The 19,105-nt window shown below is 41.7% G+C and overlaps 2 protein-coding genes across 4 annotated transcripts; both read left to right on the top strand.

Moving 5' to 3' along the window:
• The first annotated feature begins 5,740 nt into the window (after positions 1-5,740).
• On the top strand, positions 5,741-9,770 carry LOC144513075 (uncharacterized). Of its 3 annotated transcripts, XM_078244150.1 has the most exons (4): positions 5,741-5,759; positions 6,114-6,185; positions 6,348-6,839; positions 7,853-9,770. In XM_078244150.1, exons 3-4 carry the CDS (start codon positions 6,438-6,440, stop codon positions 7,943-7,945), a joined length of 495 nt encoding a protein of 164 aa, XP_078100276.1. In that variant the 5' UTR covers positions 5,741-5,759; positions 6,114-6,185; positions 6,348-6,437; the 3' UTR covers positions 7,946-9,770. The 3 variants fall into 3 exon arrangements, with proteins under 3 accessions (XP_078100276.1, XP_078100274.1, XP_078100275.1); XM_078244148.1 differs by lacking the exon at positions 5,741-5,759 and having other exon boundaries at positions 6,108-6,185; positions 6,348-6,849; XM_078244149.1 differs by lacking the exon at positions 5,741-5,759 and having other exon boundaries at positions 6,108-6,185.
• LOC144513076 (growth/differentiation factor 8-like) lies at positions 9,769-17,178 on the top strand. Its single transcript, XM_078244151.1, has 4 exons — positions 9,769-10,173; positions 12,571-12,761; positions 15,512-15,882; positions 16,696-17,178. The coding sequence occupies exons 1-4, from the start codon at positions 10,037-10,039 to the stop codon at positions 17,074-17,076; spliced, it is 1,080 nt and encodes a 359-aa protein (XP_078100277.1). The 5' UTR covers positions 9,769-10,036; the 3' UTR covers positions 17,077-17,178.
• The last annotated feature ends 1,927 nt before the right edge of the window (positions 17,179-19,105 follow it).

A 19,105-nucleotide genomic window follows, 5' to 3' on the forward strand; every position in this document is an offset into this window, starting at 1 on the left:
ACTAAGGGGAAGGGGTAAGATGGAGAAATGAGGTTTAGCCTAAATCCCCTGTTGGTCACACACCAGGGGCGATTCCAGGATAGGACATTTTATCAGAATACAGCGTAGAAAATATGATTAGAAATATATTTAATATTGGACAGTATAGAAATCATGCTAAATAAAACATCACATTCATTATTAGTTTTTCTTGTTTTCATTTTAAACAAACTGTATATCCGAATACAATGCACATTTTTATAGGCTCAAAAAAACATTCTAGTGCTGGTTCCATGGTATCAGAATTTTGGATAGTTGTCATTGGAGTATTAATTGGTTATGTGACGAGGGAAGATTGGCAGAACAGGCAGCCAAGTGATAGTATTTTGATCCAGTGGAAATCACAATTGTCAGATCGACAAGCACCCTAGCCCAATAGACCCGCCCGTTACAGTATATTAAAGATACTTGTGATTTTGTTGGGATAGCTAAATAACTCCATATTCCTGATCATTCTATTTCATTTACTATGGATATTGAGAGCCTCTACACAAATATTGATATTAGGAAGGCACACAAGCCATAAAAAAACAGATTTGAGAGAAACCCAGACAGTAAAAGACCAGATATAGAATTATTGCAATTATTGGAGAGTTTAATGGAGATTTTTTTTTGTACCTGCAAATCAAAGGCACAGCAATGGCGAAAAGATTTGCTCGGGCTTATGCAAACATTTTCATGGCTGAATGGGACGCTTCAGCATTGAAAACGTGCTAAAAAAAACCATTGCATTGTCAGATATCCGGACGACATTTCGGGTGTGTGGACACATTCGATGGAGGATTTTAAGGTATTTTTGAATACTGAATAACTACAATACTTCCGTCAAACTCAAATCCACTACCAGCTTGACTACTGTGGATTTTTTTGATACTACAACATTTTAAAATGATAACTTTGGAGAAACACGGATTGGATTTAAAGGTCTTTTTTTAAGGAGACAGACATGCTCTGCTCTGCTCTTTTTGAACAAGTTACCACCCTAAGCACACATGTATGCTGGGCTGGTTAAATCACAACCGTGGAGATTTCACAGAACCTGTACTCAAGCAGGCAGACTTCAAGCAAGTTGTGAAATTGCTATTCTCCGTTCTGACCAATAGAGGCTACTCTAGGTCCTTTCTTAGAAAGTGCTTTAAAACATTTCAACAGACGAAACCTCAACCTTTTATTACCACATATTCTTCATCAACAGTGAAGCTTGTCAGAGTTTTGAAAAAAATATTTGAATCAAGGAGAAACCAAGACCCGCAAGACTACTTTGTGAAAGCCAAAATTAAAACACCATCAACCCCAAAACAAGAAGACGGGGGGATTTTTTTCAAATACCACAACGCACATTAAATATTAAACAAAAATGTAATTAGAACAAAACGCCATGGGAGTCCAGCTTCCAGTAATTGGGGGAACCAAAAAATCATGTTGATGATGTTCAAACAACACAGACAAAATGTTTGAAAGAGAAAAAAAAAAAATACAAACCCACCATTAGTACAGCATTTTCTGGAATGTGGTTGGAGTTCTGTTCAGGCTGCTGTCACAGAGAGTAACATAAGATGGAGTATGGTTTAAAGAAAAGGAGGAAGTTGCATGTCACTAACATGAGAATAGCTTGTCCACCTTAAAGGAACTAAAGGAAGGACTTATTGGGACTTTAGCTTATTCACCGTACCCCCCAGAGTTAGATAAGTCCATACATACCCTTCTCATCTCCGTGCGTGTCGTAACTCTGTCTGACGCACCCACCGCTAGCCTAGCTTAGCACAGATCCTGGAGGTAACCGGCTCCGTCTAGCCTACTGCTCCCAATAAGTGACAAAATAACGCCAAAATTTTCCTATTTACATGTTGTGATTTGTATAGTCACAAGTGTGTAAAAATAACAAGGTCACATGAGACACAGCCATCTTCTAACCGTATACGTACTGGGAACTATATTCTCAGAAGGCGAAGCACTGCTTGGGAAACTCAGAGAAAACTCCGATTGGACAGATAGTCTAGCTAGCTGTCTGGATTTACCCTGCAGACATCTGAGAAAAGGTCCTCATAAATCGACCAGAGTTTAAAATGGCAACACAAAGGAAGCCCAAGGCAACGGATATCCGGCCTAAATGAGTGAAATCCAGCGGAATTTCCGTCGGCAACAGAGCGATTCCGGTAGTGGAACTACTATAGTTAGCTTACTTATCAAATGTAATTATAAATTGACACAATATGTTGATTTGTTTAATTAGGGTTTGATTAACTCAGCGTTACGAAAACTAGCAAACCAGTTGCCCATATCAACTGTCAGTTAAATAATGTTAGTGAACTTTAAGCTAAGTGGTCGTCATTCAGACATAACTGAATTCCAGCTAACGTTAGATTCATTTTCATTCATATTTCATGTAGCAAACCCAATCTTTCCGGCGATACTGTATCATTAGTGTATCTACATGTGAAGAAAATTGTATGTACTTAATTGTCTTTTGAATCTTGAACTACTGGTATATATGACCTCCCTGATGAAATCAAAATCTTTATTTTGATCTGAAGTCATGAAAAAAAACATTGAAATGTTTCCTATGTTTTGCTTCTGTTATCATCACCAGTATCTGACAATAGCTCAGGTGACTCACACACTTACTTTCAGTCCACCCTGTTGCCTGGAGCGCATGAGGTGGAGCTAAACCTGTCACACCTGTCACCTTAACTGACGGCGCCATTCCACCCAGACTGCATGCTATCATTGTGTGTCAAGTTTGGTCTCAAAGATAAAGCCCACAGGACTCCGTGTATCGCGTCAGTCTTATGGGTTGCTATGCTGTGACCGGACACAAAAGTGTCGGCGACAAAGTACTATGGCAGGTGGTCCCTATGAATAGTGGAAGCGTAGTGTTGGAGCATATGTTACACATGAGATGTAGCCGGCCCATTAGAACATTATACTCCTGTTTGAATGAAGACACGGTGTGCGGACGAATAAATAGCGAAATATGGATCATATAAACGATTTGATTAAGTTCTTCTTCATGCTTGGGCTGAGACGTTGCGAGTTTCTGCTGCTATTCAGGACGGTGGATGATATTGTGATAAGTATGCATACACTACGAAGGATTTTGAAATGGATGGGGTTGTACAGAAGGAAGAATGAGTGAATGAGTGAGTTAAGAATGAAGTAGAACTTAAATTTTGTTTATGAGCCATAATTCGCAATGTATTCGTCCGCACACTCTGTCTTTATTCAAGTTTCATGTTCTAACAAGATAATGTATCACGTTATAACAATAACTTTTTCAGTTTCACGAGTTTCTTTTTCTGCCGTGGCAGCACTACGCCTCCGTAACTACGAGCCATAACTACAACAGACTTCTAAAATAACTTCTAAAATAAAATTGAAATACAATTAGGCCTATATAAAGAAACCTCCTGCTACCTGTTGTTACACCGAAAACTTTTAACCCATCAGAATGTGTGCCCTGTAATTATTTACGACAGGCAGAACTGCCTGTTGTAAATAATTTTTCTGTGGGAAAAATCGGACCCGGGCAAAGGCATTAAAGGGCAACTATTTTATAGCATTTTCAGACAATACTTATTTTTTGTGTTGTACTCGAACATGTTTACATGCTTTAATGTTAAAAAAAAAAAAACACTTTATTTTTCTCATACTGCCTATGGTTGTTGCTCTTGTATTCACCCTCTGTATGAGACGCTCTGTAGATTGTTTCCTGGAATCTGCGCTCCTCTCCGCCGCAGCCTCCGCTGTTGTTTCACTAGTTGAAGCTGGAGCTGCTCAACGGAGTATAAAGCAGGACTTTGTATCGTGAAAAATCACCAATAAAGGCTCCCTAACTAAATACTACACAACCGGACATGTTTCAGCAGTAATGTGACCCGAAATGTGGAAGAAATGACCAACATTGGCTGCCAAGATTACAGCAATCTTGCGTTAGCATGCAGCATACAATACTTAATATTTAGCACTAGGCTAACGTTAGATTGTAGTGGAACGAAGCAGCACTTTCTACCATCAAAAGATAAACAGATAAAGGCTTCTGAAACCGAAACGCTACCCAATCGGACATGCTTCAGCAGTAATGCAACCCGAAATTGGGGAGAATTTAACAAATTGGCAGCCAATATGACATATTTTCCTGCCGTTAGCATGTAGCTACTATAGTTATCAGTGGACACTAATAGAACATAGCAGCACTTTCTACTGTAAAAAATCGCAGATTAAGGCTTTTAATCCAAATACTACATAACCGGAAATGTTTAGGAGCAATGTGACCCAGAATTGGGTTAAAAAAAACACTCCAGTCCTGCTTACCTAGAGCAGATAACCAATCATTGGAAGCTGGCTTAGAGTTGCGTAACACTTAGCCGAGTATAGAGAGCCGAAGTCCCTCATCTTCCGGTGGACCTCATAGGACCTTAATTCGGAAAAAATATGAGAGAGTATTTTTTGATCCCGTTTGACTTGAGCCATGGATTACAAATATGATGTTCGTCAATTTAAATTTCTTTTCAACCAAAGAAAGTCCCAGTTAGCCGTAGGTTTGTCGTAGTACCACTTAGTTTTGTGTGAAACCGCTCAGTGAACTACATTTCTCGTCTCACACAATTTACGTCACCTAGCTTGATGCTCAACTTGCTCGCTAGCTAGCTAGCTTAGCTCGGTTCCACAACACACATAACATGAACTTACCCAATGTGTTTTATCTAGTGAAGACTTTTCAGCAGATAAGCAAAAGAACAAGCAGGATCCTCTGCTCATTTGAGTAACGTTACATCCCCAGTACGATACACAGAAACATCGTAGCTTCAGCGAGACGTCATACATGAGACTTTGAAGTGTGTAGCCTTTCTAATTACATATTTTCACAGTCTTATACTTCAACAGTTTAACAACAAACCAAGACTTTCTTTGGTTGAAAAAGTATCTTCTAAATTGACGGACATCATATTTGTAATCAATGGCTCAATTCAAACGGGATAAAAAAAACAATAATTATCTCTCCATTGACTCTTATTCATATTTTTTCGAAAGATAGGTCCCACTGGCCGGAAGTAGAAGGGCGTGACTTCGGCTCTCTATAGAAAAAAACTGTTGAAACTGGACCGTTCAGAACAATTGGAACGACAACGTTTTAGCTCACAGGATTTTGTCTAAAATATGTTTACCTCATTATTTGAAAATCCTACATTATAACATTGTATATATGACAGAAAATACGGAAAAGCACAGTATGTCCAAACTATATAAAAATAGCGTTCTTTTTACTGTTGGCTTCGTTTGCTGTTAAAGGTCATTTCTGATCATCAGATTTAAATCAAAATTAAACTGTTTCAGAAACATTTATAAGTTACATATAGTTACTACTAAGTACAGTACTGTTAAATGACCTTCCACTGACAAGGGTCAATGATTCAGGAAAAGTTGGACTCCCGTTAACTCATTGATCATAACTGATCAAATGTAAATAAATACATTTGGAATTTTAGCAAAATCAGCTCTTGACCTCCAAAGAGAAAAAAAGAAAAAAGACCTCCGCCTCTTACAAGTGACGTGATGGGACAAGAATGCAGCTGTGAGAGACAGCTGCATCGCCATCTGTCACACAAAAAGCAGCTCTTCACTGCTATACATCTCATGTACTGTAAGTACATAGTTTTATCTTCTGTCATTTAAATGCAGGTTTTGCATTGGGAATGAGGCATTCATCTAAAACTTTTTGAGTAAGTATTTTGCAGAACTTGAGAGCTAATTAATTAAAAAAGAGGTTTAAGTTTCCTGTCAAAGCACTGGCAGTTGTTGATAATGTGAAAAAAATCTGGAATATTGCCCCACTGCATTTTAGTTGCTGCTTAGATGTGATCCGCTGAACACAATAGAAATCGCTACTTCCTCTCAAAGTCTGAATCTGGAACAAAGTTTTGTATTTTAGAGTAAACTCAGGCAAAGAAGCCAACCAGTGTTGCTTAAAGTTAGCTGAAAACCAGTTTTCACCTGACTAAACTGGTTTTCTTAACGCAGTGTCGTTTGCCACGCCTTAAACGTGAATGGACACCTCCCTGTTTTCTTTTATTTAGTACTGTGCCGTCAGGAAATCAGCTGCCACAAAGACGAAAACCGTTGACAGAACATGTTCGGCGGAAATCAAGGTAAGATACACAGTACTGTATATGTCTTCTTGGGTTCATCCTTTGTTGTGAAGACTCGAGCAAAAGTTGCTCGTTAAGTCTTGTGTCATGTTTTATAGAAACAGCTAGCTGTTATTCTTGAAAACAAATCTCTTAATTTGATTCTGATCGGTGCTCCAACAGACAAACACCCCTCGGAGGCCTTCGGCCTGAAGCCCAACACAGGGGACAAGGACTGCGGTGTCTGGGGCCCCGGGCCCGGAGGCGCGTCTGATGGGGATGGTCGCCGCGGCGGAAACGATCCACAAAAAGACAGAAAGGATCGCGACAGAGACGCCCCTCAGGGTGGAGACCGCCGAGGAGGGGACCGCGACAAAGACGCTCCTCAGGGTGGAGACCGCCGAGGAGGGGACCGCGACAAAGACGCACCTCAGGGTGGAGACCGCCATGGAAGGGATCGCCAGGGAGGGGATCCCGAGGGCAGCCAGAAGAGACGCAGCCCCGATCGCAAAGAGGGCCGTGGACGTGAGCATAGCCCTCGTCGTCATGGAAGTGGTGATCGTGACCACAGTGGCGGCAGCGGCAGCGACAGTGAACATCACAAACACGGTCACGGTCATGGTCATGGTCATGGACGTGGGCGTGGGCGCGGACGAGGAGGAAACTGTTAGAAAGGTGAATACAGGTGAGATACAAAGTTCATAAAAGCTCGCTGCACTCTAAAATCAAACGCTATTGGACATGTTTTATTTGATTTTTTTATTGTATTTTTTTTGGGGGGGGGTGGAAAAGTCTGATTAGATTTGAAAGACACTTTATGTGGATGATGTTGGTTCAAATCAAACGCACAACTAGGCGTTTGGAGCTTTGAACAGCTTTTTCCATGTCTTGTAAAAGCTTATTCGGTAACACTTTACTTGAAGGTATCGACATAATGGTGACATGACACTGTCATAACTATGACATGACACTGTCATAAACGTGTCATAAACGTTATAAACAAGTCATAAATGTTTTTGACTTCTGTCATGAAGTGTCATTCGGTTTTTGTCATGACAAGTTGACATTGTTTGGGTTGTCTCGATTATGACAACTTGACATTAATCAAAGTGACATTACCAGAAGTTGTCTTGGTCATGCCAAGTTGACATTAAATTAGTTTGGGATGTCTTTGTAATGACAACTTGACATTAACCAGGATGACATTACCAGAAGATGTATTTGTCATGCCAACTTGACATTAAATTTCTTTGGAGTGTCCTTATTAAGACAACTTGACATTAAACAGGATGACATTATTTCAAGTTGTCATGACAAACACATCCTCTGGTGATGTCATCCTGGTTAATGTCAAGTTGACATTACAACGACATCCCAAACAATTTAATGTCAACTTGTCATGACCAAGACAACTTCTGGTAATGTCACTTTGATTAATGTCAAGTTGTCATAATCAAGACAACCCAAACAATGTCAACTTGTCATGCAAAAACCGAATGACACTTAATGACAGAAGTCATAAACTTTTATGACTTGTTTATAATGTTTATGACACGTTCGTGACAGTGTCATGTCATAGTTATGACAGTGTCATGTCACGATTATGTCGATACCTTCAAGTAAAGTGTTACCGCTCATTCTCTCGCTGCTGAACTGTATAACAAAAACTGTCTGGTTTTGTCTTTCAGGCAATAGACACACTGACCCCCATGCGTCCTGTGAAACTCTACCTGCCACTGTGCGATGGAAATGGCAAATGCTACATTTCTGCGTTGATATAAAATAAAAATACTTTGAAGACAAACTATAAAATAGTCTGCGTGTATTTTCAAGCAGCTATGCGGGAGGTTTGAAGCGTGACAGATGACAACTTCCCTGTTTTTGTAACCAAAGCGCAATTGGCTGCAAGTTGCTCCGGATGGCATTTTTATTGCATAATAATGGAGAATTAAGGGCACTTAAAATAATGTTATTCTCTTGGGCTTTGGGAAACACCGCCAACAATGCCATATTTCATCATTTCTTTTTGCCATTTTACAGACCGCAACAATGGAAGGGAAAGCCCTGCTGAGTAACTAAAGCGCCCCAAGCAGTACAGATAGTCCTGTTGGCTTTTTCCTTTCAGACCACACTTGGCACACAATGATAGCATGCAGCTCTGGAGATGCAGCCAACACCTCTGGGTGGAATGGCGCCGTCAGTTAAGGTGACAGGTGTGACAGGTGTAGCTCCACCTCATGCGCTCCAGGCAACAGGGTGGACTGAAAGTAAGTGAGTGAGTCACCTGAGGTATTGTCAGGTACTGGTGATGACAACAGAAGCAAAACATAGGAAACATGTCAATGTTTTTTTTTTCCATGACTTCAGATCAAAATAAAGATGCCGGAGAACATTTTTATCAGGGAGGTCATACATAGTTCAACATTCAAAAGAAACATGTTCAAACATTAGATCAGATGTGCCAAGTGCCAATTTCCAGTACTGTACCTACTGTATTTGTATATGAGTACATCATTTATATTGTCTGTTTGACAATAAAACATAAGATTCCACTTGGATGTTCTGTTTTTAATATGTGAAGAGTTTAAAGTTATAGCCTCAACCAAGGCCATCTTATTTATATCACAAATCTTAAAAGTACAGGTAAAAAAAAGAACATTTAAGACAAATAAATCAACTTTTCGGAGAAAATATGATTTCCTGAAGCCAAAATGGTCCAATACATAATAAAAAAAAAGAGCAATTATCGGGCTAATTGGGGTTGTCAGATTTACAATTTTGGTATTTTCTGCTGTTAACTGTCGCCAAAAAAGAAAATATATATGTATTTATTTTCACATTTGTTCATTTATTTCTACATCTATTTAAAATATATATTTTTACATTTTTGTATGTAAATGACTTTCTTCTTTTTTCTGTATGTTTCTCATATTTTCTTTATATATTTTTTTTATATATATTTAATGTAATTTATGTATTTTCATCCCTTTACTTTTCCTTTTTCTTTTCCCTGTTGCTTCTGCTCTTCCTTGAATGGCCAAGCTGTCATTCAGTTGGCTCTGGCCGGGCCTTCTGCCCCATCGCACTTTTTCTTTTTAGTAAAATTCTATTTAATTCAGCCAACAATTTGCAATTTCTTGATACAGTATGCAGGAATGTTTATGTTCCACATGTACTAGTATGATTTTTACGCTGCAATGTTCGGGATTTATAAGGTGAAAATGTCTGATCAGTCTGATATTCAGGAGATTAGGAGAAAAATGTTCCTTGTGTAGAGAGAAAAATGGTGCGTTGATATATGGTGTAAACATTAACGGTGGCCGGTTGAAAACAAGAGTTAGTGTGTCGGGTGGGCAGCGGTGGAAGAAGTATTCAGATTCTTTCCTTAAGTAAAAGTACTTCAAAATAGTCCGTTACAAGTAATAGTAATAATAATAATAATACATTTTATTTAAAGGCGCCTTTTTGTTGGCACTCAAGGACACCGTACAGGGATACATAAGACATTTAAAAGCAGCAAAAAGAATAAAATAGAAACAACAGAAAGAGGCAGAGCAATTGACATCAAGTGGAATATTAAGTAAAAGTCTTGCAATCGAAAACGTAGTATGTAAGTATCATTGGGAAAATGTATTAAAAGTCAGAGTACACCATGCAGAAAAATCCTCACATTTTAGGAAAAAAAAAATCAATTTCATTTTTCAATTTTGACCTGGAAGGACAACAAGTCGACACGGTCGACGGGGGAAGGGGGGAAGACAACCCAAGGGTTAAAAGAAGACCCCTCCTATCAGCCAATCATAAAGCCATGAGGCCCGAGGACAGACTCACACCGGACAGCGCCGCTGCACTGGCCTCTCCATCTCTCCAGGATGCTCCTCTTCCTCGGCCTGGCCGCCCTCTTCTCCGCGAGCGTCCCCACGGAGACGAACCAGACCTCCAGGCCGCCGGCCGAGAGCGGAGAGCAGTGCATGGCCTGCGACTTCCGGGAGCACAGCAAGCAGATGAGGCTTGTAGAAGACAATTACTTATAGCAGATTTTGTATCTCATTTCATCCTGATATCCTCTTTCCTGTTCACTGATTAACCCTTGTGTTGTCCTCCCGGGTCAAAATTAACACTCTTTTAGACACTGTCTTTATGTTTATGTCGCTTATTTCAACGTGTTTGGCACTTTTTTTTTCCATTAACACCAGTATATTCACCACTGGACCTATTTATTCGCGCTAGTTTTACACTTATGTTTTGGAATTGATGGTCAATAAACCTAATTTATATGAAATTTTCTAATTCTAAAATCTGATTTTTAGAAAAAAGCAGAAATTATGAATGATTTTGACTAATGTGTTAAGATCACAGGAGTGAAGGTAATGGATAATCACAGATCTGGCAAAGTTTAGTCAGGATAATGCTATACAATTGAATACAACACCCCAAAATTCTATGAAAATAAGAGATCTGATCCTTAATTTCCTTTGCGAAGAGCGTCTTATGGAATCTCCCGTGTTATTTTGGGGCAATTTGGTTAAAAGAAACCCAAATTTATGATATAGAAACTTTGAAAATGGGTCAAATTTGACCCGAGGACAACACAAGGGATAAGTTCCTATTATTTTTTTTCTGATCAACAAACTTTTAGTGTCTCCTGTGTTAATTAAGACCTAATAAAGACCTTTTTTGTTTAGAGCCCAAGCCGGCTCCAGGGGTGTTCACAACCTCGTTTTAAACAAAGGACCGGGGTTTTTTTTCAGTAGTTTGAGCAGACGGTATCAGCCTCATGTCTTTTTTTTGTGAATGTCTTCTCAGCTTTTGTTATTCTGTTGCTTCCTGTAACCCTGGCCAGATAACCCATTCTGGTCAGAGAGAATCCTACAGCTTCTTGTTAGCTTCTGTCTCCACTGCACAGTGAATAGCCCTAACCCTTAAAGCTTGATTTATACTTATGTGTCAAATCTACGCCGTTGATACGTACGTAGGTACGTGGAGACACAAACCTACACCGGACCCTACGCCGGACCCTACGCCGGACCCTACGCCGGACCCTACGCCGGACCCTACGCCATAGCCTGACGTGCCCCTTTCGAAAAATGTAACTTAAAGGACAATTCCGGCGCAAAACGAACCTAGGAGTTAATAACGGATGTGTACCCACTCTGTCGTTCTCATGTTTTCATGCTAATCGAATGTGTTTGTAGCTTGAAACAAGCTAGCGCGGACTGCTGATTTGCTTACAATGCTAGTATTCACCACACTTCAACGGTAGCGTAATGAGGGTCCCTAAATGTTAACCGAAGCATTGAGAACATTGTAAGTGTACAGACAAAAAAGATAGATTATAAAGACAGTCGCGTTCTCGTATACAGGCGGCCGCCGTCTTGCGAGCTACTGTCTTTCTAAACTATCGTTTTAATAAACTGTCTGTACGCTTACGCTACCGTTGAAGTGTGGTGATATTTTGAGCATTTTTAGTGGTATAAATAGCGATTTGTTTTTACTTTCCCTGTGCCCCGAATACTAGCGTTGTAAGCTAATCAGCGGTTTGAGTGGGTACACATCTGTTATTAACCCCTAGGTTCGTTTTGCGCCGGAATTGCCCTTTAAGGCTGTTTTATGCTCCTGCGTCAACTCCACGGCGTAGCTACGCCGTCGCTCCTACGCCGTCGTGACCCTTTCGGAGTTCTGCGTCGGGGTTGCTTTGCATCGCGGTGCATTTCACCGCCATAACGCTAGGGGGTGATAAGTCTGAGGTTATTTGCGAGGTGTCTGCCAGCCAGTTTATGTTATGTTAGCAGGCAAACTTTAGCACAACTGCCCACAAAGTACTGCTTGCTGGCGAAGTGATAATTTCAAAACGTTACTGACATATAGACACTTTACAAACGAACAACCCCGTCATTGTAACCAAAATATGTCTGAGTTTATTTGCAAAGCTTATGTCAGTGAACTAGCATGTTGCTACTCCCCACAGTAGGCTGCTTGGAACACCGACCATCAACACACAGGACGAGTTGACCGATCACAGTCCTTGCGGTCTGCGTCGCCTCGACGCAAAATAACACATTTTTGGAGGTGCGCGTCAAGCTATGGCGGAGGGCTCAGAGAGGGGTTTGCGGCGACGCAGAGGGGTGTGCGGGGGTACGTCGTCGATTCTACGCAGAAGCACAAAACAGCCTTAAGAGTCGCTACTCGCTCCAGAGCTAATCGCCATCACTCTCTCACTTTCTCCCTTGCTCTTTCACCCATTCCCCCACACACACACACACACACACACACACACACATGCCGGCTCGACGCACACACCGACGCACAAGTATTAAACATCAGTCCACTTAGGTAGGCTTCGGCAAAAGCTCTGCGTGGAGCCTCTCGGCAGGACCATGAATCACGCTCAACCATTCTTCCACAGACTCCACAGCATCAAGTCGCAGATCCTCAGCATCCTGCGGCTCCAGCACGCTCCCAACATCAGCCGGGACATGATCCGCCAGCTGCTCCCCAAAGCGCCTCCTCTGACGCAGCTCCTGGACCAGTACGACCCGCGGGTGGAGGACGAGGACCACGCCACGACAGAGACCATCATCACCATGGCCACCAAGCGTAACTAAAACCAAACCCCAAAAATCTTTCTTTGCAATTTCTTTCTTCCTTTTTGTGTGTGTGTCGCTATAGCGAATGAAGTAACATTGAATAAAAAAATGCCTCCGGGAAACAGTAAAATACGATTGAATTTCATGAATGTCGACACAAAGTTTGTACGTTCGATCTCATCGGATTTTAATCGATAAACGGCTTGTGCGATAAACGCCAACGGAAACGTTACTTGCCGAATAAATAATGAATTGCGGTTGCTTTTGTGTCAGCAGTAAAACAAAGACGTAATTCCACTTTGCAGACCCGGCGGGGGTCAACAAAGACAGACATAAGTGGACGAATGAGGGGACGAGAGACTTTTTTAACTTAATTTACAAGCGAAATACAACGGCTATTTTAGATCGCAAAAAATCATTGTTGTCCAGCATTTACGTGCGTCTGCATCACCATAGTGATGTTCTGATAGCGTCGTTGTTGGCTTATTAAAGCTTCATATGTCACCATCAGCTGGCACATAAGCACAATTACAACTTGCGCAGTATTAATCATTTGTAGGCAAATCGTTTCGATATACCAATTTGATCGGAACATAGTTTGCTCACCGAAATGAATCGAGCCATCTACCCACAAATGATTAAAGGTGCAGTAGGTAAGACTTATAAAACTCCTTTTCTGTCATATTTGCTGAAACTGACCCTATGTTCCAGTAGAACTACATGAAGCAGGTCATTTCAAAAGAAATCCAGCTCCTCTGGTGCCACCTACAGCCTGTAGTGCGATTTGCAAAAATCCACCGCTCCCTGTCCAGATGCACCAATCAGGGCCGGGGGGGGGGTGTCAATCACTGCTCATGCACACGCATTCATTCTCCCTTGTGGGGGGAGGGCCTTAGGAGACCATTTTGGGCTTTAGCGGAAAGGGGGGAGGGACTGAGAAGTTGTCGATGTTCACATTTTTTGGCTAAGTCCTGGATCTTCACAATCCTACCTACGGCACCTTTAATGTTGTACACGTTGTAATAGTGCTTATGTGCCAGCTGATGACAACATATCAAGCTATAATAAGACAACGCCGACGCTGTCAAAACATCGCTATGGTGATGCAGATAACTTATGGCATTTCTTAGATTTTTCTCTATCTAAAATAGCCGTTATATTTCGCTCGTAAATTAAGTTGAAAAAGTCTTTTGTCTCCTCGTTCGTCCGCTTATAGCTAGCTGTCTTTGTTGACGCCCGCCGTGTCTGCAAAGAAAGCTGAAATGACCTAAACCTTCTTCGTTTTAAGACGTGTTGCAACCATAAAATGGCCTAAAACGTAATCGCAATTCATTATTTATTCGGCAAATAACGTTTCCATCAGCGTTCATCGCACAAGCCGTTTACCGATTAAGAAAAAATCCGATGAGATCGAACGTACAAACTTTGTGTCGACATTTTTTTATTCCACATTACTTAATTTGCATTCAAATGTGTGGATGGAAACACGGCTTATGTGTGTTCTGTACCTCTCCTGAACATCGTGCGTAAAAAGAGATGCGTGCGTAAATTGTATGCATAAAGTTTGTTTACCACATAGCATCAGCATTCTGACTTTAAATTCTGAGGAACAACAATTTGATTGGAGGTTTGCCTTGATTGACAGGTCTCTCAGCCTATCCCTTTCCCTTTTTTGTGCTGGTCGTCAACTCGCTATGTATTTATTATATTAAGACAGGGCAGCCATCTCAGAGTGAGAACATTGCTGACTTTCTGTGACACTCTCGAGAACAAATCACAGCGAGGAGTTTGCAAACAAGCTTTTGGGGACGGGGCGACGTGTCAGCTCGGAGGCATTTAGGGTTCATGTTTTTCAAAATAAAGGCCCACATGGAAGACGCCCTGCAGGGTTTGTTCTGGTCAAGGCTCAAATCGGGACACGGGAGGACAGAAAGCGGCAGGAGTTAGTTGATCCTTCAGAAAAACACATTTCTTGTTTTTTATAATGGTTGGTCTGATATTTGTAAAAAAAGCATAAAGTACGAAACTTAAAACAACTTCAGGAGTCCTGTCCTTGCATCTCTTTCATAGACGCGATGTAGCTGGGTCTAAGTTTAGATTAGTGACAAAATATAGAATCGCTTGCATCACTTTTGCTGAAAACAAAGCTTCTATGATCGAATCCTTTGTCCTGCAGATTGCCAGAAAATGTAAAGAGCATTTTATACAATCCGTGAGTTTTTATTTTGCACCAACCTCAGGATAAAAATGTCAACTTTGCACACAAGATAACTGGGTTTTGTGGTTATGTGGTCGGTGCAAAATAAAAACTAACAGATTGTGCAAAATGCATTGTAAATTGTCCAGCAATCTGCACATTGGATTGTGATTTTTCTTGCGCACACGTGAATTTCGATATTCACTTTATTGTAATTTCACTGAGTGCTCACATACACAGAAGAAACGAAAGAGTTTGTCATCAGTGCAATTAATAAAAACAGAAATAAACACATTCAAGTTCAAAATGATCATGTCTTAAGTAGAACTAGAAAACAAACATTCAGACAGAACAATCAATCCATAACATTGGGACAATTACAATTTCATTTTGTGGCCTGATGGCGGTGCTAGAGTAAAGAAAGGTTAGGGATTCAATCATGAATATTTACAAGCAATTTTATGGAATCAGTTCAGTAGTTTTGAAATATCTTGCCCTTGACTAAAGTGTTGGACAAATGGTCTCAATCTGTTTCATTTTTACATTTTGATGGTTTCTTCCAGTTGATCCAACCGCCCAGGAAGAGTTGTCCTCCTGTTGTGTTTTCAGCCTCAGTCCGAAGATCCAACCCAAAAACATCCTGCGTGCTCAGCTTTGGGTGCACCTGCGGCCGGCCGACGTGGTCACCACCGTCTTCTTGCAGATCTCTCGCCTCAGACCCGGGAAGGAGGGAAACGGCACCCGAGTCCGAGTCCGCTCCCTGAAGATCGACGCCGATGCCAGCGCCGGGTCCTGGCAGAGCATTGACATCAAGTCTCTGCTGCAGGCTTGGCTGCGTCAACCGGAGGCCAACTACGGGATCGAGATCAACGCCTACGACTCCAATGGAGGAGATCTGGCTGTCACCTCGGCAGAGCCTGGAGAGGAAGGACTGGTGAGTGTACCACAAAAACACAACGCAGTCTCATGATATTGTATGAAAACGTATGCACGCCAAAACGTAAGAAATCGTACGAAACTAGGAGACCACAGGCTGGTCACGTGACGCTCTCTGTGTGTTGCCGTTGTCAAACTCTGTTCGTTACAGGAAACAACAAACTTCGAGCTAGCAAGCTACACGCTGAAAATGGCGAGTTTTGAAGAAAATTTGGAAGGTGCAACAAGGCAGGCCTGCTCGGTTCTTTTGGGGAATGATTGTAAAGAATTACAAAGAATATGTTTAGGGCATTTCTTCTCTAGCTGGGACGTTTTGGGACCAATTGGTGGGATCGCTGTGGACGAAGTACACACGGAGATACAGTGGTAAGAGCCAATGAGGTTCAACCATGTATCCAGCTAATTTAAATAGCTCACGTTACTGTATTGTGTCAACAGCTAACTTCATTTAATATTGTATGAGGCGTTTTCTTTTGCGGGGTGCAAATGTTCCACCAAAACAAGTTCCTTCCCGAGATTTTGCAGAGCCACCGTCGCTGCGTCCAGAACTTAGCACCGCCCAAGACGATTGTGATTGATTTAAAGAAATGCAAACAACCCAGAGCTTTTTTTCCCTCCTATCCCAGAATGCATCTGTGGTGTAACGTCTGGCTACACCACAAAGCTGTGGAGATAGGAGTGGCAACACGAGACTAAAATAAAACCGACCTGAAGCCAACCTAAGTATAGTCGAAACCAGACAGAACTGCAACAGGTTGTTTGCATGCGGTCTGTCTTTTGCATTGTGAGTACATTGTCAACTCCTTTCCAGCAACCGTTCATCGAAGTGAAGATCCTCGACACGCCCAAGAGATCCCGCCGGGACTCGGGCCTCAACTGCGACGAGGAGTCCGCAGAGACCCGCTGCTGCCGCTACCCGCTCACCGTCGATTTCGAGGAGTTTGGCTGGGACTGGATCATCGCGCCCAAACGCTACCGGGCCAACTACTGCTCGGGGGAGTGCGAGTACATGCACCTGCAGCAGTACCCACACGCGCACCTGGTGAACAAGGCCAACCCGCGGGGCACAGCAGGGCCCTGCTGTACTCCTACCAAGATGTCGCCCATCAACATGCTCTACTTCAACCGCAAGGAGCAGATCATCTACGGGAAGATCCCGTCCATGGTGGTGGACCACTGCGGCTGCTCCTGAGGAAACCCAGGCGTCTGCAGGACAAAGGCGCGATCGTAGAAGCTTTGTTTTTCAGCAAAAGTGATGCAAACTATTTTGTTACTAAACTTAGACCCAGCAACATCCCATCTATCAGAGAGATGCAAGGACAGGACTCCTGAAGTTGTTTTAAGTTTCGTACTTTGTGCTTTTGTTTTTGCCAATTTCAGATCAAATGCTCTGAAATGAGAGATGTGTTTTTCTGAAGGATCAACTAACTCCTGCCGCTTTCTGCCCTCCCGCCTTATGAGAACGTGTCCCGATTTGAGCCTTGACCAGAACAAACCCTGCAGGGCGTCTTCCATGTGTGCCTTCATTTTGAAAAACACGAAACCCTAAATGCCTCCGAGCTGACACGTCGCCCCGTCCCCAAAAGCTTGTTTGCAAACTCCTCACTGTGATTTGTTCTCGAGAGCGTCGCAGAAAGTCAGCAATGTTCTTACTGACTGAGATGGCTGCCCTGTCTTAATATAAGAAATACATAGCGAGTTGACGACCAAGCACAAAAAGGGAAAGGGATAGACTGAGAGACCTGTCAATCAAGCTAATTCTTCTAATCGAATGTTAATGGTACCCCTGTGAGTATAGAATGCCGGGGTTTTTTTTCCAATATTAATCAAATAAATGAATATGCCAATGAAATAACTAGGTTTTACTTATATTTATTTCCGGCGACTTTTATTTGGATGTATTTCATAGGCATGTTTATTTATTTATGTGTTTTATTCATTTATTTAATTTTGAATAGAATGGCATTCCATATGTAAGGTTTTTAATCAAACACAAGTTCACCGTGTCATGTCCTAGAGGCCTAAAGGTTGCAGCATCAGAAGACTTTTTCCTCAAACAATTTTTACAGATTCATTTTTGAAACAAATACACAACTTACAGTGGCTGCATAATGTAGAAAAGATACCAGAGAAAATGACAGCCCATTGCCTTATCCCTGCCCCTAACCCTCCTCTTACAGCCGGTACTTCAAATCACTTTAATTTGACACATTAGTCTTGGAATTAAAAAAAATAAATAAAAAAAAAGTGCTTGAAGTCAGGTTAAAGAAAAATGTACATGTAAATTCCTAGATGAATCATGCTGCTTTCCAGGCAACTCGTAACTCATGTTTTCACAACCTTCTACCCGTGAAAGGGCCCTGGAACGGCAGTCAAACCCGTAACTTACCACTTGTGAACTGGTACCAGATCGTTGTACTCCCAGTTACAGTTTTTGACGTCACACACACACAAACAACAATGTGATGCCAGTGATTAACAGTGAGAAATAAAACTAAATAGACATAAATAGGCAACGTAAAGTAATTCCGCACATTGTAATCAAAACAGTACACATACAATTGTGAACTACTACAGCTTATGTTTATTAAATGAAGCCCAAAATATGTCGGCGACTAGAAATCGCTAGTATCAGCTAGCTAACGTCAACGTTAGGTAGCTGCTAGCTAACACTAGCTAGAAGGGTTTGTCGTGACGTTGCCTGGAACGCTACCAAGTCGCAAGTCGTGACTTGAAGTCGTAACTTACGGGCTAAAAATTGTGTCTGGAACGCAGCATTAGTAACTGAAAACAGGGAGAGAAGCAGAGTGCCAGCAGCGCTTCTAATAGTCTGCATCAACGGAAGCACATTTCCAGGATACAGCCTGGCATCCAGGCGCGTGATGTCAGTCTTCGCCCCGCACCTTCCACTCTCTGTCCTTTTTCAAAATCCCTTCACCACGGGGAAACAACAACAACACACTGTGAGCTAGCAAGCTACGCGCTGAAAATGTCACGTTTTTTTAAGAAAATTTGGATTGTGCTTGGTTGTTACGGTGAATGACTGTAAAGATTTACAACGTTAACCTTATGAATGTATCCTGATAACAAAAAGAAACGGAGAGATGAGTGTATTTCAACATGAAGGTTTACTTGATAACTTGTGCGTCTCGCCAAACAGTGTGTGTCCGTGTGACACTATAGTCAGACTGTAGTTCCCTTTACACAACATGTCCCCTCTT

This window comes from Sander vitreus, chromosome 24, assembly GCF_031162955.1.
Source record: "Sander vitreus isolate 19-12246 chromosome 24, sanVit1, whole genome shotgun sequence".
Classification (NCBI taxonomy): domain Eukaryota; kingdom Metazoa; phylum Chordata; class Actinopteri; order Perciformes; family Percidae; genus Sander; species Sander vitreus.

Bases quoted from the DNA above. Each gene is read 5' to 3' on its own strand.
- LOC144513076 (XM_078244151.1), top strand. From the start codon at position 10,037: ATGCTCCTCTTCCTCGGCCTGGCCGCCCTCTTCTCCGCGAGCGTCCCC. The intron at 10,174-12,570 runs GCTTGTAGAAGA...ATTCTTCCACAG, and splicing joins GAGCACAGCAAGCAGATGAG to ACTCCACAGCATCAAGTCGC. The intron at 15,883-16,695 runs GTGAGTGTACCA...ACTCCTTTCCAG, and splicing joins AGCCTGGAGAGGAAGGACTG to CAACCGTTCATCGAAGTGAA.